General features: G+C 39.6%; 3 protein-coding genes across 10 annotated transcripts in view; all 3 read left to right on the top strand.

Annotated features, from left to right (window-relative positions):
• The window catches only part of Cadps2 (calcium dependent secretion activator 2), a 529,236-nt gene that overhangs the window by 167,292 nt on the left and 335,849 nt on the right, over positions 1 to 26,095 (top strand). The window lies entirely within an intron of this gene.
• Positions 13,597 to 14,541, top strand: Rnf148 (ring finger protein 148). Its single transcript, XM_057791475.1, has one exon. The coding sequence runs from the start codon at positions 13,630 to 13,632 to the stop codon at positions 14,539 to 14,541; it is 912 nt and encodes a 303-aa protein (XP_057647458.1). The 5' UTR covers positions 13,597 to 13,629.
• Positions 18,447 to 19,592, top strand: Rnf133 (ring finger protein 133). Its single transcript, XM_057791445.1, has one exon. The coding sequence runs from the start codon at positions 18,447 to 18,449 to the stop codon at positions 19,590 to 19,592; it is 1,146 nt and encodes a 381-aa protein (XP_057647428.1).

Genomic DNA, 26,095 nt, shown 5'->3' on the forward strand with positions numbered 1-26,095 from the left:
ACTCTAGTTCTTATTCAAAGGAATGAGACTGTAGCTGGGTTTTTTTTAAAATTTTATTTATTTTTTTTTAAATATTTATTTATTATGTATACAATATTCTGTCTGTGTGTATGCCTGCAGGTCAGAAGAGGGCATTACAGATGGTTGTGAGCCACCATGTGGTTGCTGGGAATTGAACTCAGGACCTTTGGAAGAGCAAGCAATGCTCTTAACCTCTGAGCCATCTCTCCAGCCCCTTAAATTTTATTTTTATTGAAAAAATATTTCTGCCTCCTCCCAGCCTCCCATTTCCCTCCCCCTCCTCCCACTCCTCTCCCCCTCCCCCCACTCCTTTCCCCCTCCCTCTCCAGTCCGAAGAGCAGTCAGGGTTCCCTGCACTGTGGAAAGTCCAAGGTCCTCCCCCCTCCATCTAGGTCTAGGAAGGTGAACATCCAAACTGGCTAGGCTCCCACAAAGCCAGAACATGAAGTAGGATCAAAACCCAATGCCATTGTCCTTGGCTTCTCATTAGCCCTCATTGTCTGCCGTGTTCAGAGAGCTGGGATTTAAGAAAAGTTTTTGGTATAATTTGTTGCTTTTAAACTATAAGGCTCAGACATCCTATGATCATAGATTCCTTATAGCTGTACAACATCTATCTGGGAGAGGAGACTCCTGAAGGATGCAGAGACCTGTGGTCCAAATAACTCACCTAGATAGAAGTCAGCCAAGACTAGAAAGATGCTAAGATGTCTGTAAGCAACACAGGCTTCACATCTAAGATGCATGCACAAGTCCCATACCTCAGTGTGAAAAGGCAAATGACCCCTGGGCAAAGTGAATAAGAATTCCAAGCATAGCATAGTGCATGGCGTTCATGCCACCATATGACAACTGCAATGAACTGAGCCGCCTACAGCGACAGAAATGTGTTGTGAGTTCCACGGGAGAACCCCAAATTCGTGTCAGGAAGATTCCATTTTCATGGGGAACTCTCGGCCTCTTCCAGATGGTGATTTCTCTGGCTGTCTTGACCTTAATGGGAGTTAGTGATAGGTCTGTAGACCACGGGACCCCAGAAACTGCTGACAATGCCAAATGCTGGGAGTGAAGTGGGAAGATGCTTGCTTGGGGCTTGTGGTAGGAGCCAATTCTGCCAACTTTGTCCTTCCACTAAAAGACACTGTGAATTCTCCTATCAAGCCATGTATTCTGTGGTAATTTTTCGCAGAAGCCTCAGGAAATGATTTCTATCTATCATGTTTAAGAATCACCAATATTGGGTAAAGAATATAGCTAGTATTTGTTGGAAAACTCCAACATTAAGTTTAGTGTAATGAGTTAAGGGACTTAATTTTTTTTTCTTTTTTCAGAAAGGGATGATAGATTTACTAGGCATCTAAAATGTTCTTGGCCAGAGTTCTGTGTAGAAAATAATCACTTACCTAACTGGACATAGTGGTTTGAAGACTTTTAATTGTGATATAAGCCATTCAGATAATTACTGGAGTCAAATAGTGGTTGAACCCCTTATAAATGGCTGTGAGGTGCTGAGGAGATAATTCTGTTAGTAAAGTCCTTGTGAGGAAACATGAATCCCTGAGCTCAATCTCAGGGTCCATGTTAAATCTGAGCATGGGGGCTCACACCTGTAATCCCAGCTCTGGGGAGGTGAGGATGGGACTATTCTGGGGGCTTGCTGGATAGCCAGTCTAGTCTTTTCCATGGAGAGTGATTAAGGAAGACAGTCAGTGTCAACCTGCAGCCCCTACACATATGTCAAGCACACCTACTCACATGCAAGTATGTATTTGCACTACAAACGTGGTATATATAATACATAATAAAATATGTATATAGACAGATAGATAAATGTATGATAACAGATTACTTTGTTCAAGTATTTCTTCATTTCTGTGTAAACTTCTTATAGGATCCATGCTATTGCATGCATTATGGTGAATTTAAAAGTAGATAGGACATTGGTCTGGAAAGGTGGCTCAGCCATTAAGGCCAGGCTCATAGGAAAGACATAGATGGGATAAAAGTACTAGGCAACAATCATTTGGGAAAGGCTGAGTCATGATAGCAATGACATTTTTGGTTTTACTCTTAGCTAGCAATGATGAGACTATAATAGTTGGAGTGTAACGAGAAGTTCATAAGCATACAATCACCTTGAAAGTGAACAGACTTATTCATATATTGGGCAGTGAACTTTTTTCTGTCTGCTCTGTTTATTCCTCACTCCAGTAACACATTTTATGTGTGTGGTGTGTTTCAATTGAACCATAAACATGAAAATTAAAATTTTGTGTAACCCATTTTCAAGCTTACTTTAGATTCCTTGTATAGTTTCTTCTACGACCCTTATTCTTATTTAATTTTATTGAATTGTTGATAAGAACGCAAAATAACTTCAATGCAAATGTAGATCAAGTGTCCATAGACGTTCAAACTTAAAACCATGGTCAAACAACTTAAAAATTGTAAAGCCTGTAGAAACAAAAAGTACTATTTCTACCTTATATACATTTATGTGGTGTCTACCACATGTAGATTTTCAAACTACTTGTTTTCCTTTTCTGTTGATTTGCATGGCCTATCAATCATTAAATTCTGGCACCTGCTTCATCTCTGTTAAACATTCTGCATTAAATAGACAAGCAACACAGGTGTTATCCAGAAGCAATTTCTATGTGTGAATTATAAACTTTTTTGTCTTCTCACAGAACTGTAGCCTTATCTGTTCCTTTAATTTCAAATAAACTTTTGTATCATTGGTGGCACGAGTAATTATTGCAATTTTGTGTAGATTTGTAATATAGCAATTAGTCAAACAAAGCTGTTGTCATTAAATTCAACATTCTTTTGCCAAGAGATTTCACCAAAGTTTTACTTCATTTTTAGTTTGTAATGGGAGGTTTGTGGGCGTATGGATTCAAAAAGCAATCTTTTTTTAAACTTGACCTGGACCTTCATAGTAACTGTATTCCAACTATTTTCATGCATTCTTTACGAAGCTCGGAGTACTTTGTCTCTGACAAACATCGGCTCTGTAGCTACTAAAGGATGTCATATAAACAGATGTTTAGTACTCGAGTGAATATGTAAAAGTGATAAATGGTATTTGTGTCTGTACAGAGACTTTTTCAGAACTGCAAGATAAGGAAATTTCTTGAAGACCTTGGAGTCATTATCATCTGGTGTATGGAGTGGGCTGGCTGCATCCCACCACCCAGCTAGCTTAGCCCTGAAATAATTACACAGAAACTGTATTCATTTAAACACTGCCTGGCCCATTATTTCTAGCCTCTTATTGGCTAACTCTCACATCTTGATTAACCCACTTCGATTAATCTGTGTGTTCACAACGAGGTCGTGGCTTACCGGCATGAGTCTAACCAATGTCTGTCTTGGGCAGGAGAAACATGGTCTGCCACAGTGCCTCCTTCCCAGCATTCTGTTCTGTCTACTCCGCCCACTTAAGGGCTGCCCTATCAAAAGGCCAAGGCAGTCTCTTTATTCAACCAATGAAAGCAACACATCCTACACCAATAACTAATACTGATGTATGCACAGTGATGGTACTGATGCTAGGGAACAGATGACGTGATGGATGAGCTAACCAATGCTCTGTGTACTTGAAATGTTGTACTAAATCTCATTTAGCCTTCATAGATGTCCTGTTATTACACTCCATGTGCATAAAAGAAAACTAAGACAGGTATCTTTAGGCAACCTGCAAGGGTCACAGAGCTAGTGGAGATAAACAAAAACAAAAGACAGAACAAAAACAGGAAGAGCCAGTCTGGCCTAAGTATTAATGAGATGTGACACCGTCTATTCCTTGCAAGTCTCAGGAGTGTGTGGTGTTTTATGACTGTAATCCCAGAACTTGGAAGGCGGGGACAAGAAGATCATGAGTTCCTAGCCAGCTCAGGCTAGAAGAGACCCTGTATGGGAAACAAAACAAACAAACAAAAAAACAACGTAAGGAATTATTGATGAGATGTTAAATAAATATTTGTCATTAAATATAAACTTTGACGTACTTGAAGGAACCATTGGCTATGATCATTGGGTTGTTTTGTTTTCATTTATGTGATATGCAGCAGGAAAAAGTATAACTTTTTTATTTCTCTGAAACTAAATATTATATTTTATGTCCCTTTTGGGGTGCTGAAATCACAACCAAAATAATTGAAACTGGAGGTGATAGGGACAAGGGACAAAAGCCATGAGAACAAAGCATGTGCCTTTATGAAAGTGACCTAGGTACATTCCTCGTTCCTTCTATCAAGTGAGGTCACAGTAACCTAGGCACATTCCTCGTTCCTTCTATCAAGTGAGGTCACAGTAACCTAGGCACATTCCTCATTCCTTCTATCAAGTGACGTCACAGTAACCTAGGCACATTCCTCGTTCCTTCTATCAAGTGAGGTCACAGTAACCTAGGCACATTCCTCGTTCCTTCTATCAAGTGATGTCACAGTAACCTAGGTACATTCCTCATTCCTTTTATCAAGTGACGTCACAGTAACCTAGGTACATTCCTCGTTCCTTCTATCAAGTGATGTCACAGTAACCTAGGTACATTCCTCATTCCTTCTATTAAGTGATGTCACAGTAACCTAGGCAAATTCCTCATTCCTTCTATCAAGTGAAGTCACAGTAACCTAGGTACATTCCTCATTCCTTCTATAAAGTGATGTCACAGTAACCTAGGCACATTCCTCAATCCTTTTATCAAGTGAAGTCACAGTAACCTAGGTACATTCCTCATTGCTTCTATCAAGTGAGGTCACAGTAACCTAGGCACATTCCTCATTCCTTTTATCAAGTGAGGTCACAGTAACCTAGGCACATTCCTCGTTCCTTCTATCAAGTGAGGTCACAGTAACCTAGGCACATTCCTCATTCCTTTTATCAAGTGAGGTCACAGTAACCTAGATACATTCCTTGTTCCTTCTATCAAGTGATGTCACAGTAACCTAGGTACGTTCCTCATTCCTTCTATCAAGTGATGTCACAGTAACCTAGGCACATTCCTCATTCCTTCTATCAAGTGATGTCACAGTAACCTAGGTACGTTCCTCATTCCTTCTATCAAGTGATGTCACAGTAACCTAGGCACATTCCTCATTGCTTCTATCAAGTGAGGTCACAGTAGAAAGACTTCATTGGTGAGCCAGAAAAGTACTTCCCTCTAGACTCTATGACTTCCTTTATATTTGGTTTACCAAACTCCAGATCTGTATGAGTTAAGTTTTATTTTTAAACCACCAAGTAAGTGTTTTTCTGACACTTTGAAGCTTGGTTAGCATTTATCACATCAGAATGTCAGCCTCTTAAATAAGATACAATCTTGACCTTGCCTTTGAAGTTCTGGGTACATGGAAAGATCATGAAAACAGGAATTGTCTTTTTTTTTTTAATTCTATTTCCAGCACCTAGACCTATGTCTGTGTTAGATTCTTGATTTATAACTTGAATAAGTGAATGATAGAATCAGTTGTGTAAGCATTTAATAGGGGGTTAGTTTTGGATTATATAACAGAATAGAAAAGGAAATCATGTCAGTTAGTTGACATGAATTCCACAAATATATCAAAAAATAAATGAATTTCTATATTCTAGTCTGCTAGGCCTCAACAGGAATGCAAAGGAATATATCAAAACCTTTCAATTAGAGATAAAACAAAACCTTTGTAAGAGAGTAAGAAGATAAACAGATTTTATACCTGTAAAAAATCACAAGGAACTATGCAAACCGTTTACTACGAAACATATAAAAATGAAATAATTTCTATTTCCAGAAATACTCGAACACTAATTTTTACAATGTGGACAAATGTTAATTGAACATTGTGGGGCAGTCCTATAGTACAACACTGGTGGGAACAGGAGCATAGGAGTTCAAGGCCAGCCTCCTGTTGAAAGCCAGTGGGCTACACAAGACCCCGTGTCAAAGAAGATAATAGAAATACGTACATAAATATTAAGTATTTTTGCTATATTATGAATACAAATTTAAATATATATATATATATATATATATATATTGGTGTGGATACACAAAGGAAATTGTGTTAAGACTGCTAAATTTGACTATATTTGGATAGGAAGCATTCTGGGTTGGAGAAGTTTATAGCTCATAGAAATGTTTTCTCTAACTTTTACTGCTACTACAGTATTTGAGCCTTTCTCAGGGTACTAAGGTATAGGTATCCATTATTAATGTGATACCGACTTCTGATCATGATTCATTGGGGTTTATGACAACATATAGCTATACAGGCCTATATAAGTATCTGTGCCCATAGATCTCTTTCTGCATGTTTTATGATAAATTGGTAAAGAAAAATGAGTGTATATGAACAGATATATTCATGTAAAAGTTAGAGTGTGCATTTTCATCAGTAAAGTGGAATTGCTGTATATTAGAAATTCTTGGTAGTTTTGGTTGCATTTGTATGTTGAGTACCAATTTCAGAAACAGATGTGAAGAGATTTGTTCTTGGATTTGAGAGTGAAGCTATTAGACAGATGGCCCCTGATCCTTTGATATTAAATAACCTCTTTTCTGGACAACTGTTGTCATTGTAATTCTTAGCTGAGGGAAGAGTTGTCAAATGGTTGCCTCTTTTGTTTCTAATTGGTGGTCATATAAAGCAAAGGTTGTGAACACTGCTGCTGTATCTTAATGTTCTAAAGAGTAGAAATTTAGAAAGGCAAGCATGTGTCAGAATTCTTGAATAGCTTTTCTTGTTGTAGTATAGGGATGGAATGAAGAAAACAAAAATTTTAAAAAAATAAGACAATAACTGAACTATTCATAAGATGTCCTACAGGATGCAAAAGCGCAGACAAAATATCAGCATCTCATTATACATAATGTGAGACAGAATGAATGCAAAATTATTACGTCACGGGAACTGACTGTTTTGACCAGACAGACTGAGTTAGATTGATGTTGGGGGATGAGATGAATTTGATTAGGTGGGAAATAGAAAAAAGAAATGATATGGGACAAGGGATTGTGAAGACCCACTTAGTGAGCATCTGCCAAGCTAGCAGTATTCTTGGGGATTTATAAATAGGTATGACATATGCCATCTGATATTCCCCATGACATCTAGAAGCAGGCATTACTTCTATACCCTACAGGAACAAATACTGATAGTATGGTCCTCTCTCATCCAGAAGATAGCAGAGTTGTAATTTTTATATAGTTGTCATACAGCCTTGTGTGACATACATTACAGTTTCTGTGAATGTGTGGGCTCTATACTGTTCCCTTCCCTCATGCATCCTTGGTGAGATTACATTAGCTAAAAATGAGAATGAGACTTTTGATCTGTAAATTGAGAAAAAACATAAGGATTCTAAATGGGAAAATCCCCTTCATCTCTTCTGCTGCAATTCCAGTTTGTGACAGGTTCACTTGGAATTCATGCCCACTTGTAGAATTTAAATATTTTAGGAAGGCAGAGCTTGTGAAAAGCTTCAGTGGTTAATGGAGGCTTAGGAAGGTGCAAGACCCATTTTAGGTTCTAGAATATCTTACATGTGTTGCAGCCCCAGAATAGTGTCCACTATGTTCAGCAAGTCCGGTTTTATCCCATGCTTTTTCAGACCCAGTCCAGCTGGCCTTGGTGAGTTCCCGATAGAACATCCCCATTGTCTCAGTGTGTGCGTGCACCCCTTGGCAGTCCTGAGTTCCTTGCTCATGCTCTCTCTCCTTCTCATTTGGACCTTGGGATTTCAGTCCGGTGCTCCATGATGGTTATAATCCTCAAAGTTTCCCTAGAGTCCAACTGTTATATACTCTCAGTAGGTCTTAGCACCACCAGATCTTAGTGAGAAGAGGGCAGAATAGTTTATCAGGCGAATGGGAGGATTTCTCTTGATAATTCAAAGTATTCTGTTCGGGTATATTTAATATTTTTGTATGTTTCCTCTTTTTCACTCCTGAACTAAAGATTTGATCTAAATGGTTAATATGAAGATGATTTTGATCTAACTTCCAACAGAGATAATAGCCTTGTGTTTATTTTAGATTACTCAATAACTCCTATGTCTTTAATGGAAAAAAGTACAATATTAAATTTTGCCGAGTTGCCTAGTAGGTGTCATAATGTTTCTCCTGTTGACTGCAGCACTGTCTTATACTTGCTAGGGTGAAGGAGAAGGAAATATTTGAGAAATTTGTAGGTTTTCCTCTAGGCTGAAGAGCTATCTTGTGTCAGGTTCTTGGCCCCTTTAGTAGTGTCAAGTACGGGTTCCAGCTCATGGAACGGACCTTAAATCCACTCACAAAGTGTTACCCAATTCTTCCTGACTTTTGTGCTTTTCTTGGTCCCATGTGTGAACATAGAAACAATGCAGAAGTTCACATGTAATCTTTTAAAGCTAATGTATTCCATGTTTAGCATGTTTAAAACTACTGTCTTAGATTGAGAGTGGTTTAGGATGTTTAAAAACATGTTTTTTTTTCTATCACGTGCATGTTTTATTGAACATGTGAGTATAATTATTAACTTAAGTTCCAGGGGAAAAAACTACATTGTTAGGTATAAGAATTATAAACTTGCAATCAAATATAATACAAAGTAAAATTTTATTGTAAAATAAAGTTTTGCTTTCAGAAAATTCTTTTGTTCCTTTCAGCAAGCCACTTTGAATCAGCATCTCTTACCCTCAAATCCCTTTATGATGTTTCTCTTCAGAAACAAATCAACATTAAATTGTCATTTCTTTAGTTTACATGCAAAGTAAGTGTGCTTTATGAAACCTAGGGAATTTTTGTGATTCGTGATCTGTGTACTAGAACTTGTGGGTTACTTTGATGGTGTTTCTTCTGTTTTCCCTATGTCTTAGAGATGCTGTTAAGAGCAGAATGTTCTTGGTTGCTTTTCTTTATCACAGTTGGGGTTCTTGGAGGCATGAGTAATGATCAAAAATCAGTAAGAGTGGAGATGAGTTGATCGCATCCCCGTTACTCCATGATGGTTATAATCCTCAAGGTTTCCCTAGAGTTCAACTGTTATATACTAGCAGTTTCTCTGTAATTGTTTCTCTTATAGTCATGCCCTCCTAAGGACCAGCACTGTGTTTAGTCTGTTGCCTCTTATGGTGGTACCATGTGTGGATTGTACATTGTGTTTGTTTTGGTTAGTGGTTATTTAAATATTTCTTTAAGTGTATGTCAGGGATTTAGGTCCTGCAGCTGCCATTTGTCTGAGTGCTTGCCTTTTGCTTCCTAGTTTTCTCCATTGGTACCTGAGAATGGATAGCTTTACCTTCTCTCTACTCATGTACTCAGCCAGGCATGGGCTCCTCCAGAAGACAAATTGTGATTTGCCTGTGTCAATCATAATGACCAGACTCACTTCATGTATCCACTAAATGTGAATTTGAAAAGTAGTTCTAGCCACAGACATTCAGAAAAGGTTGATAAATATCCAGGGGAATCTTTTCCCTCTTTCTTAAAAGAGAAATGTAGGAGTAGAAATGTTTCATTGTACCTCAGGGTGCTGTGTGCATATGGGTAATTGGAACAGTAACCATCCTGGGAGCTCATCAGGGGAGCCAACTTAAGGGGAAAACCAACATACTTTAAAGGCAGAATGGAATGATGTAAAAAATCAGGGACTTTTGGACTATTGGATCTTCCAAACCCTAGTTGTATGTTCTGTTTCCCTTAATCTACCTGTAAGCATCAATAGAATAAAGAACAATCTTCAGGTGCTAAGAGTTCATACATTGAATAACTATTTTTAAACGAACCGATTACAGTGGCATCAATTATCCATTCCCTCTTTATGTCCTATTTAATTATGCCAGTCCCAGGATTGAAGACTCTTTGCTCTAGTTCTGTTAAAATGGATGCAATTGACAACCATCCCTGATGGGATAATAAGGATTCCCAAAGAGAGCTGTTCTGTTTCTGAGCTAGGAAAAGCTGGGGAAATGGAGGCACATTCTGAGAGCATCTTACTTGACAGACATATTGGTACAAAAGCTGACTGTGCAACCAGAGCTCAGCGTTTATTGTCTCTTGGTGATGAGGGACTTTGGAGGTAGTGCCTCTCTCCTAAGATTGTACCATTATCACAGGCTTTCCTAACCTCATTTGTGACTTTTTGAGCTAGGTGTATCTGAAAGGCCACACTCAGCATTTCGGAATGTTTAGTTCCATTCTTGGCTTTTAGACACAATATGCCAGGCACATTTCCCAGTTGTGATAATAATATAAAAAAGTCTCTGAAAATAGAAAATACCCATCAGAAGGCAAAATTACATCTGCTTCAGAGAGCCCCTGTTAGATGTAGGGAGAATTTTGTACTAGGACTATGGCAGAAGAGAAAACTTTTAACTACCATGGCCTTAGCCACTTCATATTATAGCAAGGAAAAGTCAATGAATATAGAGATTTTTATAAGTTGTTCCAACCAAAAAAGGAAACTCTTGACTTGAGATATGGTTTGAGCTATACATATTTTGCTATGCAAACTTTTCGCCCTTCCAAACTCAGTAAAAGATTTGGGATGTGGTGGAACAAGACATATCCACATCAAGTATTTCCAGCCCTTGAAAGACAGAGACAGGAGGATTAGGAGTTCAAGGTTGTTTTACACTACATATCAAGTTTGAGTCCATTGTAGTAACCTATCTGAAAACAACAAACAAACCCACTGAAATATAAAGGCCATGTCAGAATCAGATTGTTTTTAAATCACCTTGCAGGGCCTAAAGAGATTGCTCATGGGGTAAGAGCACTTGCTGCTGCTCTTCCAGAGATACAGGTTCAATTCCTAGCATCCACATCACAGTTCACAATGGTCTGTAACTCCAGTCTGATGCCTTCTTCTGCCCTCTAAAGACACTGTACACACATGGTGCTCAGACAAAAATAAATAAATAAACATTCCTGAACTAAATCACCTTCCAAAAGCAATCACCAATTCAACAAGTACCCCCTTAAGTAACATCAAACTTAACTGGTTCTCTCACATTTTCACTTTTAACAGAACCAAACAGTAGTTCACACTATGAACATGGAAAATTCCACCTTTGAAGGCAGTTCAGATGCAGACTGAATCACACATAAATAAAATTGTGCGAATTGAGAATTTGATCAATATCCACCTTGCAAACAAATGTCATCTAGTGTTGTTGCTCAGTGATACAAAGAATGCTTTTGTCAAAAATCATACCCTCTCTTAACACTTGCATTTTCTTATTAATTAATTAATTAATTTATTTATTTATTTAAGATTTCTGCCTCCTCCCCGCCTCCCATTTCCCTCCCCTTCCCCCAGTCTACTCCCCCTCCCTCAGCAGCCCAAAGAGCAGTCAGGGTTCCCTGCCCTGTGGGAAATCAAAGGACCTCCCACCTCCTTCCAGGTCTAGTAAGGTGAGCATCCAAACAGCCTATGCTCCCACAAAGCCAGTACGTGCAGTAGGATCAAAAACCCATTGCCATTGTTCTTGACTTCTCAGCAGACCTCATTGTCCACTATGTTCAGCAAGTCCGGTTTTATCCCATGCTTCTTCAGACCCAGTCCAGCTGGCCTTGGTGAGTTCCCGATAGAACATCCCCATTGTCTCAGTGTGTGCGTGCACCCCTTGGCAGTCCTGAGTTCCTTGCTCATGCTCTCTCTCCTTCTCATTTGGACCTTGGGATTTCAGTCCGGTGCTCCAATGTGGGTCTCTGTCTCTGTCTCCTTTCATCGCCTGATGAAGGTTAATATCCAGGAGGATGCCTATATGTTTTTCTTTGGGTTCACCTTCTTATTTAGCTTCTCTAGGATCACGAATTATAAGGGCCCAGTCTGTTCATGAACCTCATAAACAGACAAGGTCTTTTCTTTCTGTGTCCCCAAAGCTTTGCAGCGCATCAGTCACAGAGTGTAGTGAAGAGGCAAGCAGGCCTGCTTTTCGTCCCACCCGGCTCCCACACAGCTAGCTTAGCCCCGGAAATAACAACACACAAATTGTATTCTTTTAAACACTGCCTGGCCCATTAGTTTCAGCCTCTTACTGGCTAACTCTCACATCTTGATTAACCCATTTCTAATAATCTGTGTAGCACCATGAGGTGGTGGCTTACTGGGAAGGATTTTAACCTGCGTCCGTCTTGAAGAGGAGAGCTATTGCATCTAACTCACTTCCCTTCTTCCCAGCATTCTGTTCTGTCTACTCTACCCACCTATGTTCTGACCTATCAGGCCAAGCAGTTTCTTTATTAATTAACCAATGAAAGCAACAGATAGATAGAAGACACACCTATATCAACAGAGCCTGTCCTATACCCAAGCGATACATGTTTGAATGAGTATTGTCAGCTTACCTATATCTGTGCAAAGATTTCAGACAAAGATTCAAAGTAAAAGCAAAGGGTCTGAAAGGTGCTCAAAGTCACAAAACTGGCAGTATGTTTCTCGTGTCTTGGGACATAACTCCGAGTCCTCAGGATAGCGTATGTGCCACCAAACCCACCAATTACCCTTAGTCTTTTCTCCTTCACTGCCTTTTGATGAGTCTGCATTCCTTCAGATCCTTTAACTTACCATGTGGCTTTCCATCATAGAGGACAAAGTTACCCTTTCGTCTTCTTCCAGTCTTGTATCAGGCTATCATTTCTTAGACAAGTTTACCTTGAGAAGCTAAGAGTAGTCCCCAGTCTGTGTCATCTTTTTCTCTGTACTTGGGGCTTTCTGTTCAAAGTTCTTACAGTTATTCTTATGTGTATTTATTTGTTTCAAATCTACTCATTGTATCATGTATCATGTTTTTGTCCAAGTATCTATTTTCATTTTTTTTCCTTAGCACATCTTAGGTCTTTTAGTAACAGATTCAATGAACAAAAATGTGTTTACCTTGTGGGATGGGTCTATATCAGAAAACAATACATTTTTTTCTTCCTCATTCCAGTGCTAAATCTTTTGTCTTGGTGTTAGCATTTAGCGCCAGCAGAGTGTGGGGTGATTTACTCCTAATGTCCAGAGTGGCTGACTGGGTAGTGTAGATCATAGTGAGAGCTGACACTTGATCAGAAGCATTCGCTAATGTGAGTGGGTTTTTGAAAGGGTCATGATATATTTCAGTATATCCATATATAAAAAACAAAACTCAAGTTGTATTCTTTCTAATGCTTACCATTTTTATTCAGTGATTTTGAGTGTGCTCTAAGTGGTGTGGTATATATATGCATATATATATACATATATATAAAATAATAACATGTAATCTCATTCATATACTAATACATAGACATATCTATGAATACATACCTCTTGACTTATTGCTTAGTTGCCCTTTTGACCAATGGGATTTCAGTATACATTGCATTCATATAAACTACTGGATTGGCTTAACTGCCTCTGATGTCACAATTTACCCATTAGGAAGTCATAAGTTTCCTGAAATCACACTGAACTAATAACATCTCTTGAATTCTCACTATAAGAAAGATAAAGTACCAAGAGTAAAAATGCTGGAAGGAGCAAGGTGTCTTCCATCCAGGCAGACCTTTGTCGTTTCTGGGCTTTAGCAATCTGTTCTCGACCGCTCAAGCCAGCTCCTGACCTCCTTTTAAAGCAGCTGTTGTTTTGTTTTTCATGTCTGTCAGTTACTGGAGGAATGAGCCCACTTGGACTTAAACGTTCAGCTCATAGGTCTGTTTCATCTCGACTGTTGAGGTTTATCATCTTTCTACTGCTTAGCCTCCCAGACTCCAAAGGAAAAGCAATATGGACGGCTCATCTGAATATAACATTCCAGGTGGGAAACCGGATCATATCAGAACTAGGAGAGAGTGGAGTGTTTGGGAATCATTCTCCTCTGGAAAGGGCATCCGGTGCCGTGGTACTTCCTGAAGGATGGAATCAAAATGCTTGTAATCCCCTGACCAACTTCAGCAGGCCTGATCAGGCGGACTCTTGGCTGGCCCTCATTGAACGAGGAGGCTGTACTTTTACTCATAAAATCAACGTGGCAGCAGAGAAGGGAGCCAATGGCGTCATTATCTATAACTATCCAGGGACAGGCAACAAGGTGTTTCCCATGTCTCACCAGGGAACAGACAATATCGTTGCCGTGATGATAGGCAACCTCAAAGGCATGGAGCTTCTGCACTTGGTCCAGAAAGGTGTCTACGTGACAATCATCATTGAAGTAGGGAGAATGCATATGCCATGGCTGAGTCACTATGTCATGTCTCTGTTCACCTTCCTGGCAGCCACAGTTGCTTACCTCTTCCTGTACTGTGCCTGGAGACCCCGAGTGCCCAATTCTTCTACCAGGAGGCAAAGACGGATAAAGGCCGATGTGAAGAAAGCTATTGGTCAGCTGCCACTTCGAGTGCTCAAGGAAGGGGATAAGGAACTAGACCCAAATGAAGACAACTGTGTCGTTTGTTTTGATATGTACAAAGCACAAGATGTAATACGCATTTTAACCTGCAGGCATTTTTTCCACAAGACGTGCATTGACCCCTGGCTTTTAGCCCATAGGACATGCCCCATTTGCAAGTGTGACATTCTGAACCCTTAAGAAGCCTCAAGATCTTTGCACAGATTAAAATTAGATGAAGTCTCTCACTGCACCGTACACACAGAGAAAACTTGACCCTTGGTTCCTCTATCCAGCCACAGAAGATGAAATTCATGTGCTTTGAAAATAAAACTCCATATCATACTCATCAACTGTTGTCTTTTTGGTCAGTGTAATTGGTAGACATTGTTATGCTTCGCCAAATAAGAAAAATAATATATTTTAAAAGTAATACCCATTCTGATTTTCAGATTTCTGTTTCATGACACTGATGTAGTGGGGAATGGCTGGGCTATTATACTATTTCATTTTTAAGATACTTATTTGGGGGCTTTGTTTTAATACTTCACTGAACAGTTTACATCCTAACTTCACTCTAGAATTAGATTTGGACTTAAATTGTCATGGTTAATTAATTTTAATAATATCCATGTAATTCTGTTTTCCAAAGCTATGGGTTGAATATACTTTATTCTTACTATTTTACAGGATAGAATTTGTTACATACATAAAAGTTTTAAAGTATTTTAGGCATTGCTTAGAGCAGTATTGCAAAATTTCACCTGTTTGTTATGGGTCTTTAAATCCTACCATAGTGAAACAGCCATGGTGACAGGAGTTTTTTCTAGAAATATCCTTTAGGGGCTGTCATTGGCTTCTCAGTTGGTAGTGAGAATCTATATGGCCTTTTGACTCCACAGCAGAACTAAACATTTTGTTCAGTTTCAATTCCAATATTACATTTGACTCATTTTCACTCTCATTTCTGGTGAGTGGGTAGGCATCTATGTAGTATTAAAAAGCTGAAAGACAAGGGTTTGTGAATTGGGTGAAAATCTCTTAGCTTTTAATGTTCAGTGCAGATGGCATCAGTGGGGTCTTTGCAAGTCTACACACTGTTTACTGTGCTTATCCCGAGGAGCTGTTTGGAAATGAGTCAGCCATTGCTTCAACAAGAGAAAATCAACCATGGTGGACGAAAAGTTCCACACTAATATTTTTTGAGCTATGCTACTTATTTGAACTTTTAATCTATTTATTTTGTTAATATAATTGTGCATATATGCAATGTATTCTGATTAATCTATCCCAGACACCTTATCCCCTTTCGTCCTTTCAGTCTCCACCCCTCACCGCCACTAACCCCTTCTAAGTGAGGACCTCTACAGTTTAAGCAGGACTATCTGGGTGACTACTAGACCCCTGGGGTCTGGTGCAGTCATCAATGGGTTTACGACTGAAGGCAATGGCTTCCTCTCCCCAACTCCATCAGGAAGAAATAGTTCTGCAGTCGGGAGTAGACTCTTAGGAGCCTCTCCTGCAACTATGCCCGACTGTTGATGTGACCATTCATGTACAGAATCAGTCTGACGTCCACAGCTTCTGTGAGTTCATAATTTCAATTGCGTCCTTTTTCCAGGAGATAGTATTTTGAAGTCCTTTCTTCTAGTCCTCCAGCTTTTTACATAATTTCTGCATCTTCTTCAGGACTGGCATAAATGTCTTGTTTGAAGATAGACACTTAGTTCAACACTCTGTGTAGTCAGGAGTCTCAGTATTTACTACTGTTCACAACAAAGAGAGGCTTCTCTGATGAAGACTGAGGGTGGTCAATGTCTGTGAATATGAACAATGCTTGGATCACAGTTTCACACTGTCACCTTGCACTAGGACCTGTGATCTCCTTAGCCGTGTATTTTTGACCAGGTTTACAGTACCACACACGGATTACCTACCACGTAGTGGGTGTCCAATCCAATCATAGCTGTTGCTCACCAACAGTACTGCTACTATTGCACGAGTGAGTGCATCGTGCCTGGCAAGTTGGTTTTGTAGATCATAGGAGTCACAACTGTGTAAGATCTTTGATGTCCTTTCTCTGTCAGCAGCCTGCAAAGCGTCTTCCAGAGTTCAGAGAGCTAGTCTCAGGGAGCCAACTTCTAGCACTTTTCCAGCCTCATTTCTCCGTACCATGAATCCAAGGTGTATGCCGCCTTTAACAATAAGGTCTTATCATCTAATTCTAGCAGGCAACCAAGAGGAAAGGCAAGAACCTATGTTGCTCTATGAGCTTCTGGAGTTGTGATTCCCAATCTGTAGGGTGGTGATCCTTTTGGCAAACCTCTAGCTCCAAAAATACTTACATTGTAACTCACAAAAATAGAAAAATTAGTTATAATGTAACAACAACAAAAATTATGATTGAGGAGGACCAACATGAACTGTAGTATAGGGTGAACGCATTCGGAAGGCTGGGAGCTGCTGTGGAGTTTCCCTGGACGAAACCTTATATGCTAATTTTTGTTCTTCATGTAGAACTTTCTTCATTCCTGCCTCAGCTTGTTACTTCATAAACTACAAAATGTACCAGTTTTCTTAGCACTGGTGAGGCCAGTTTTAAATGACTTGTTTTCTAAACCCACATATAGAGGCCAAAAACGTTTGTTCAAGGTGAAAGTCCTTAGCTTTGGTTTTCTAGCTAGCAAAGTAGAAACATTGATACCTACCTGGGAACACATATTGCAACATTTGTCACTGCCAGTGTATGTTAATTCTATACATTTAAAGTTATTTAAAGCCATTGAATAAAGGTAGTAAAAATGGAGCCAGAGATGGCAGGGTGTATAGGATCTTCTAGGAGAGATATTAAGTTTGGTCAAAAATTTTGTCAGCATCGTCTCTTAATGACCTGTCACCGATTTTACTGTCATTTTGGTTAATTTTAATCTTTTCTAAAAATTAAGTTACATTTGTAAAATAGTTACACTTGGATTATACAGCTGTGTTTAATCTTTACTTTTCTACCTTTCTCTTCATTCAGAGGTTGGCCAGTTTGGTAATACCTGTCAACATCTGCAAAGAAATAAACTTCTGTAAGATGTTAAGTTTTTTATATTTATTCCTACTCACCTGTATGTGCTGCGGGGCTGTCTGTGTAAGAATGAGACAAGGAAACTGAGCTGGATTCTGTACTTTAGCATTGGTTTTCAACCTTCCTAATGTTGCGGCCCTTTAATACAGTTCCTCATGCTGTGGTGAGCCCCCCCCCTTCCCTCCCACCTCCCACCCCGGCCAGAAAATTACTTTCATTGCTACTTTATAACTGTAACTTTGCTACTGTTAAAAGTTGTAATATAAATATTTTGGAGCTAAAAGTTGCCAAAGGGGTCAGGAACAGCAGGTTGAGTACCACTGCTTTAAAAGATCAAAATAAGACAAAAACCAATAAATATCTCAGAAATTGTATGTCATATATTTCTTTGTATGGTGATAAGAAATTGACAGGGACCAAGTATGTAAAATTAGTCTTATAGATCTCATTGTCTTTCATTCTCATTTGGTCACAGTCCTAATTTATGACTCTCTGTATATTTCAAACCATTTTGTCAGATTAGGAAATGTGACAGTTGTACAGTATTCTTATATATGTTTTGAGTTTTTAAAAAGAGTCAGTTGCAGAGATTTTTTGAAAAATTTTAATGTGCTGCCTATTACCATTTTAAATGGCTCAATGATTGAAATCATCTTATAAACATACCCAAACTACCTATAACCACATTGGAAACATCTAGGCCAATACATTTACAGTGTGCTCTGAGCTCTTCCCTAATTGGCTGCTTGGTCTTTGATGTCACAATCACCTCATGCAACAACAGTAAGCAGTTTCCAAAGTTACAGTAGTGAGGCAGGGATTTCTTTACTATCTAAAGTTTTTCTCTCCAATCAAACATCTGAAACTCAAGACATCTTTGGAAATCTCTTGCTGAACCATGTTGGGAGACAGCGGATCTTGTTTTCACCCAGAAGATACTTTTTCCTTCCTCGTTTGGAATTGATAGTCAGCAGATGTGGAAGCCACACCCTTTGTTTGGGCGGGCTCTTAAAGTCCTTCACGAAAGGCAGAGATGATTCTCCTTTACACTGGCACTTGGCCAAACAGTGCTGCATCCTTCTGGCTTCTGAAATTCGGTTTCATTTGGCTCCTTGGTCAGAACTGTTGCGCAGCAAGTGCAGTTTGGACCGCTTACATGAACATCTCATTTCATGTGGGGAACCGTATGCTGTCAGAGCTGGGGGAGACTGGGGTCTTCGGGAGAAGTTCCAGCCTGAAGAGAGTAGCAGGAGTGGTTGTCCCGCCACAGGGGAAAACTCAAAACGCTTGTGATCCCAACACCAATTTCAACCGGCCACGGAACAATGAGCAGTGGATCGCGCTCATTGAACGAGGAGGCTGCACTTTCACGCAGAAAATTAAGGTGGCATCTGAGAACGGAGCCAGAGGAGTGATCATCTATAACTTTCCAGGTACTGGCAACCAGGTTTTCCCCATGTCTCACCAGGCGTTTGATGACACCGTTGTAGTTATGATTGGTAACCTGAAAGGCGTGGAAATTTTGAATTTGCTCCGGAAGGGAGTTCACATCACAGTCATGGTCGAGGTGGGGAGGAAACATATCATCTGGCTCAATCACTATTTTGTCTCTTTTATGATTGTCACAACTGCTACTTTGGCATATTTCATCTTTTATCATATTCGGAGACTTTGGGTTGCAAGGATTGAGGACAGGAGATGGAAGCGCTTAACAAGAGAACTCAAGAAAGCTTTTGGCCAGCTGCAAATTCGAGTGTTAAGAGAGGGCGATGAGGAAGTGCATCCAAATGCGGACAGCTGCGTCATCTGCTTTGAGCCCTATAAACCGAACGATACAGTTCGTATTCTCACTTGTAACCATTTTTTCCACAAGAACTGCGTCGACCCCTGGATTCTAGCCCGTGGCACATGCCCCATGTGCAAATGTGACATTCTGAAAGCTCTGGGGATTCAAATGGACATTGAGGATGGAACAGATTCCCTGCAAGTTCTGATGGCAAATGAACTGCCTGGAACCTTTCTACCTGTGGAAGAAGAGACAAATAATGAACTTCCGCCCGCAAGAACTTCAGGAAAAGTGACCCATGTACAGGAGCACCCTACTTCTCCAAACACTGGCAGCCAGCCTCCTGCAGCAGAGGAAACTGGTCATCCTTCACTTGGACAGCTTGACCTTTGAGCAAGTGGATTAAACCTGTTTGTCAAATCAGGTCCTCACACCGACAAGCAGTTTGTCTGAAGTGCTTTTTCGTGTGCGTGTGTCATTTGCTGTCTGCTAATTTCCCAAATTCACTGTCAAGCTTCAAATACAGGGGAAAGAAAACCTGACAGGATTTTATGGCTTTTTACCTCTGCCAATTTTAACTTTTTGTGAATGTGTTATTCCTGTGAGTGTGCCTGTGTTTATTTCTAACTAGTCTGTGTTAAAACCAGGGTCAAACTTCCCCCCTAAATTATATTTATGTGTTTATACATGGCTTTATTTTGATAAGAAAATTGTTAATATATGTTTGCATTTTTCTTATAAGAAATCATCGGTTAACTTTCGTGTTTTAGCAATAGTAAAAATTATACTATACTATAGTAATTTGAAATCATTATGTTGCAGTGTTTTTTCATTCTTTGAAATGAAAATTTGTGATATAGAATTTTTTTATTTATCCTTGATCAAGAGTTCTCTTCTATCAGTAAGTTTTATATAGCAGGTGTCTGCATAACAAAAAAACTTTAGAAATAAAGTAGTAAAATTCTATGAAAAGTAAATATTCCAGTGCCCAATATTACTTATAGGCATTATATGATCACAATTTGTTGAATAAAGTTATATAATTTCTGTGTTATTTTGTCCTGTCACATTTAATTTCCAGGAGATTCAATCCAAACCGCAATTAGATGTTTTGTTTTTTTTTTTTTCTTTCATTTTTGTTTTTAAGGAAAATGTTTAAACCATGCCAGCTTATTTTGGAGAAAGTAGCACCATGTGGGGTGACCGTTCTGACATAGCGGGTTCCTGTTAGTTGTGCTCACTGGATGTAGTCTTGCACAGTGTATGGCACTCAAGGGTTTTTTGATAAGTGAGATTAGGAATAATAAAGTATAGATTTTTTTCATAATATGTTACATTTTAATCTGATAAACTAAGCTATTTATTCCCATTGTAAGAAATAATGGAAAACTGATTCTGAAATTTTACTTCTAAAATCACATTGACAAAAATAGCAGATTTTGATTTTAGTGTAGAATTCAATATAATTCATATTGACTCTCATAGTCGTTTAGCATAATTTCAATGAGCCTTTGAACTGTCTGCGGCCAGTTCTGGAGTTTGAATTATTGGGCAGTGCTAGAGAGGACTGGTGAGTATGAATTTTGTGAATTGTTCCATGCAGAAGGGCAGTGCTTGGCTGCAGACACAACCCAGTGGAAAGTATTAAAGGAGGAAGGTTTTTCCTGCCGGGCCAGGAGAGCCAAGATACAGCGGAGCTTGGACAGAAGCCAGGAGGCCACAGCTTCCTGTTCCATACAGGCCTTTGTATTCCTGACCCTGGGAAAGTTTGACAACTGATCACACACAATGCCAGATTTACTGGTGGATTTAGCAAGAACTGAATTTTCTGTGTCTTCAGGCTTTTCTTAGGACAGTAAAGTTGTTCCTTGGAGTACCTGTTGTCATATGAGAGAGAAGGACCCAGAGAACTCTACAGGAACTCTTCTTGGGTCACTGAATGTGGAATAGATGAGTCGCCATCCTTAGACTATATGTTGGCCACTGGGAGCTGGGGCTGATGGTTTGGCTCCAGTGGTTTTCAGCAAAGCTGTGGAAATGTTGGGTTGGTACATTGCAGAATATTTGTACAAGGCCTTGAAGACCTTGGGTTCCATTTCCATCACCACAAACACTACCATAAAAAAGAAAAGAAAATACCTGAAATGTGTATGTCTCTTACTGTGGCATTTTCTCCACCCAAAGTTCTAGATCATTATAGTGCCTCACAAATTTACTTGAGGTCCTTATTCGTAATAGGCATAGCTCATGAGGGATTTTCTTATCCTTTCTGCTCAAAATGCCACTGTGTTCTCCTTTTCCTCCTCTGTATCCTCTTGGCTTCAGCTTTCCTCTTTTTACACCCCCCCCCCCTTTGTCCATCACCGCCAAGCTTAGACTTAACTCCCAGGTTTAAGGAATTACCATTTGTTCACTTACGTAACAGGTGTCTTTTGCTAGGATGCACAGTGGACATAGGAGATAGGAAAGGAGGGTCGGGTCTGGGAACTTGGGAACTGGGGGCACTGAGTGTATAGAGATGAGGCGAGCAGGCCTGCTTTTCATCCTGCCCAGCTCCTGCACAGCTAGCTTAGCCCTCAAATAACAACACACAAATTGTACTCTTTTAAACACTGCTTGGCCCATTAGTTTTAGCCTCTTATTGGCTAATTCTCACATCTTGATTAAACCATTTCTAATAATCTGTGTAGCACCACAAGGTGGTGGTTTACCGGGAAAGATTCAGCATGTCTGACCTGGGGACCGGCTCCATGGCGTCTGACTCACTTCCCTTCTTCCCAGCATTCTGTTCTGTCTACTTCACCTAATTTTCTGCCCTATTAAAAGGTCAAGACAGTCTCTTTATTAACCAATGAAAGTAACACATAGACAGATGACCCTCCCACATCATGAGTGCCTCTGTTTCTCTGACAGTGCAACCAAGTGCTCTGCAGAGCTGCTCTCTAAGTCAAAACAAAACAGCAGCTTCAGCCCTGCCCTTCTAGTGAGTAGCTGTAAATAAATCAATAAAACACTTTTATTCCAGGTTTATTTTATTTATTTGTGGGTTAAGTAACCTGGACCTAGAATTGTCACCATATTAGATATTTATATGATATTAAGTATTTGTTGTATTTGTACCTGCACTATAGGCGATGGCATTTTGTATTGGATCCAGTAATGCTAATATATTTTGCTTGATGATATGGAACTGGAAGGTATAGTATTATGGCACAATGCCAATATAATGAGTTTCCTTTTGATACTCTCTCTTTTTTATAGGTTTTAGTGTTCTTCAGTGGTCAGTGTGTGGTTTCCTGCCCCCATGCCCCACGATGAGTAGGGTGTTGATTTTTTTTTAATGAAAATCTCTTTTCTCATCATTAGTGGGGCAAGTTTCCCTGTGATCGCATGACTGAATAGCATGCATTAACCATAAGCTGCAATGGTAACATCTTTGTGTCTTGCTGTAGAATGGCTGTAATGATCCTAGAAAGAAATGCTGGTCAATAACTTTGAAGTAGTGTGAGCATTTCATAAGGTCTAGTGAGTGAGGGACCCGCCTGGCCTAATGAGCACACTCTGTACTTAAAGTGGTCTCTTTCCAGACATCTGGTTATTGAAACAACAGACAGGAACCAAGAAGAGGACTATCAAAGTCAGGGGAACTGTGAGTGGCAAAGGGGACGTCGTCCCATGTTGCTTCTGAGTATCAATCATTATGATAGAGATTTCAGTCTTCTAATTCCTTGCTCACCAATAAGCGCCACCTGAAATTTTAAAAATGCTTTTATAATTACTGTGATTTTCAATGTTTAGGTCTTAACTGTTTAGAAATTATTGCATGTGCTATCATAGGAATATCTTAAAACATGCCTGGTTTTCAGCAAATGAAGGGTTTTCATTTGGGGGTGGGTGTTACATATAGAGAAGCAGATGATTTTTCAACCCAAAATTGTTGAAACTGTTGCTCCACCATCTCATTTACACAGTTATAACCAGCTTGTTACACCTCTCTCCCCAGGTCGCTGTATGCCCGATCAGCTTAGGTGTATCATGTCTATCACTGACTTAATAATCTACCTGCTTTTGTTATTTCATCTCTATTTCAGCAACTGTCTGCTCGGTGTGAGGTCAGGGGAGGGGTGCTTGGGTATAGGTGGCTACATATATATATGCACCTGCATGGAGAAGCCAGAGGTTAATGTCAGCTGCCTTTCTCAATCGCTTTCCCCTTTACTTTGTGAGACAAGGTCTCTCACTGAACCTAGAGGTCATTGATTTGGCTTGGCTGGCCATCCATCAAGCTTCAAAGATTCTGCTGCCTCTGCCTCCCCAGCTGGAAATAGAAGGGTAGACTATGGTTCAGTTTTTTGTTTTTGTTTTACCCAGGTGCTAGGGTCGAATGTAGGTCCTCATGTATGTATGACAATTACTTTACTGTCTGGCTCATCTCGCCAGCTCCCATCAACATTGTTTTCGCCACATATCAAGTTCGGTTGTCTTTGAAAGCTTGCCAAGTTAGAGCACCGGTCACAGAATTTCCGCTTGAAATCTGGTTGGTCCCATCCCCACCTTTCCGTCAGGCTTGCTTCTGACTCTCATTGTAAGGAAGGTCTCCCTCAGCCGCCAGCGCTTCCCTCCGCTCCAGTTCTTTTCCAACATGGTACAGACTCAAATTTCAAGTTGTTTTACCATCCAGGTACCATGTCTTGCTTCCCCTTAACCGTTTTCTTAGTATCATTTACTCTTAAAGTACCTGCTTTTAATACCTCTGTTCCACAGCAGGCGCTCATTATTTGGGTTGTAGTGGATCTTCATTATATACTCTTCACAAGATCTTTGCTCCTATTAAAAATTTATAATCATTGAATCCCCCTCTCCATTTTCTGCAGTGCAATATTTCTAAGCCTAGGCTGCATATCTGAATAACCTGGTGAAGAGTTAAAAGGCTCAATGTGCCTACTTACATCTCTAGACTTAGACGCAACTCTAATCTCTACAAAGTTGATCAGGGGAATTCAGCTGTTCTCTAGATTGGGAACTAGGCATAGGGCTATGACAAAGAACTTCGGCTATTTAATTTCCTTCAAGATTACTTGATTTAACTTTATGGTAATCAAGAAATCAAGGTATTAATTTAGAAAGACATAAGTTTCACTGATAAGAGTTAAAATAGGCTTCTGGAAATTAGAGATGGGTTTTACCGGGAGAAACGAAAAATGCGTTCTGAAAATATTTGAAGTAGAAATACCTCTGGGTTTAGAAAAGCTATTCTCAGCACCAGCAAGATGGTTCAGTGGGTAAAGGCTCATACCATCAACTTTGACAATCTGAGTTTGTTCCCTGGGACCCCAGTAAAAGGAGAGAACCTACTCCACAAAGGTACACTATAGCATACACATTCTCATTCTTTTTCTCTCTGTGTATCTCTCTCCCTGTCTCTCTCTGTGTGTATCTCTCTCCCTGTCTCTCTCTGTGTGTATCTCCCTCCCTCCCTCCCTCCCTCCCTCCCTCCCTCCCTCCCTCCCTCCCTCCCTCCATCTCCTGTCATGCATACATACACACACTGTGGTAGTTTCTACACACACACACTGTGTTGGTTTGTGCACACACACACACACTGAAAATGTGATAACATCGTTCTACTGGAGGTAGCAGTGGGAAAAAAATGTTTCATAAAGAAGTTTAAATGACCAATATAGTTTTGTTCAAGGACTTGATAAGACAGGGCATTCAAAATGCTACTGGTTATTGGCATAAGCAATGGTATTCAAGTATGTTTCAATTCAATAATATGCAAATGGGTGAGTTACCGTCAAGATACCATGTTCTTATTTACTGGTACAATTTTTTTCCATATTCCTTTTTTATGACCAAGGCAACACTGATTTGAAAGCTTTCTGTCCATTTTCATTTTTTACGTATCACCAATGTAGCAATATACCAATCAAATAGAAGAGGTGGAGAAGGGTCAGGAGTAGTTGAGGAAGGGTGAGGAGTCAGGGATAATGTCCCTCTTCTGGTGTGTGCCTCTAGGTTATAACAGTAACATTCACCAAAATGGAAACTAACAGATGGCACAATGTGTGGTTAAAAAAAATATGTATTGAAACTCAGAGAATGCCAAATCGAGAAACAATAGAACTTCTAAGTGATAATAAAGAGCTGGAAATGTAGTTCTAGCCCAATTAAATTCATTTAAATTAAAATTAACCAGCCAAAGAATGATACATGCTAAGTAGTAAGTTGTAATTAACTCACAAATTTTCACTCAAATTCTACTTATATTGTGATGATTTTCCTGTTTTATATTATTTGGCTGCCTTTCTACATAGTATTCCTGTTTGTTATGGTCCATGAATTCCAACGCTTCAAACCTAGATGGCACTGGCAAGTAATCTAGGAATGGTGGAGGAATAACTATAGCTACGGTGTTGCAGGGTACAGTTAATTCAATTGTGCATTTCTTAGGTAGGAACTCATGCAGTCATCACAGAAACTGCAAGATTGGCATCAACACTAAGTACCCTATTCTTTTTTTTCTTTAATTTACATATTTTTAGGGATTCAACCTTGATGCACATTAGGCAGGTGTTCTATCCATGTAACCTTGGAAGGTCTTGAAGTTGATCCACCCTGAGCAGCTGCACTGCAGTCCCCTGTTCCAGTCTGCTAGTGTCTCTGTTCTCGTGGTCAGGATGTCAAGAGCACTCAAATGATGCTGCCATTTTCGTGTTAACTCTATATTTGTATTCAGAATAATTCCATAGCTGATTGTTTTAACCTGTACATGACAATCAGCTAGATACTTCAGCGTTTAAGCGAAGGAGAAACTATTAGCATGAGTGCAGTTTTGAAAACCGAAAGGATAGAACCATGTAGAGAAATCCCAGCTAAAGACGTTGGCGGTGCTG

Source organism: Chionomys nivalis, chromosome 1 (assembly GCF_950005125.1).
Source record: "Chionomys nivalis chromosome 1, mChiNiv1.1, whole genome shotgun sequence".
Lineage (NCBI taxonomy): Eukaryota > Metazoa > Chordata > Mammalia > Rodentia > Cricetidae > Chionomys > Chionomys nivalis.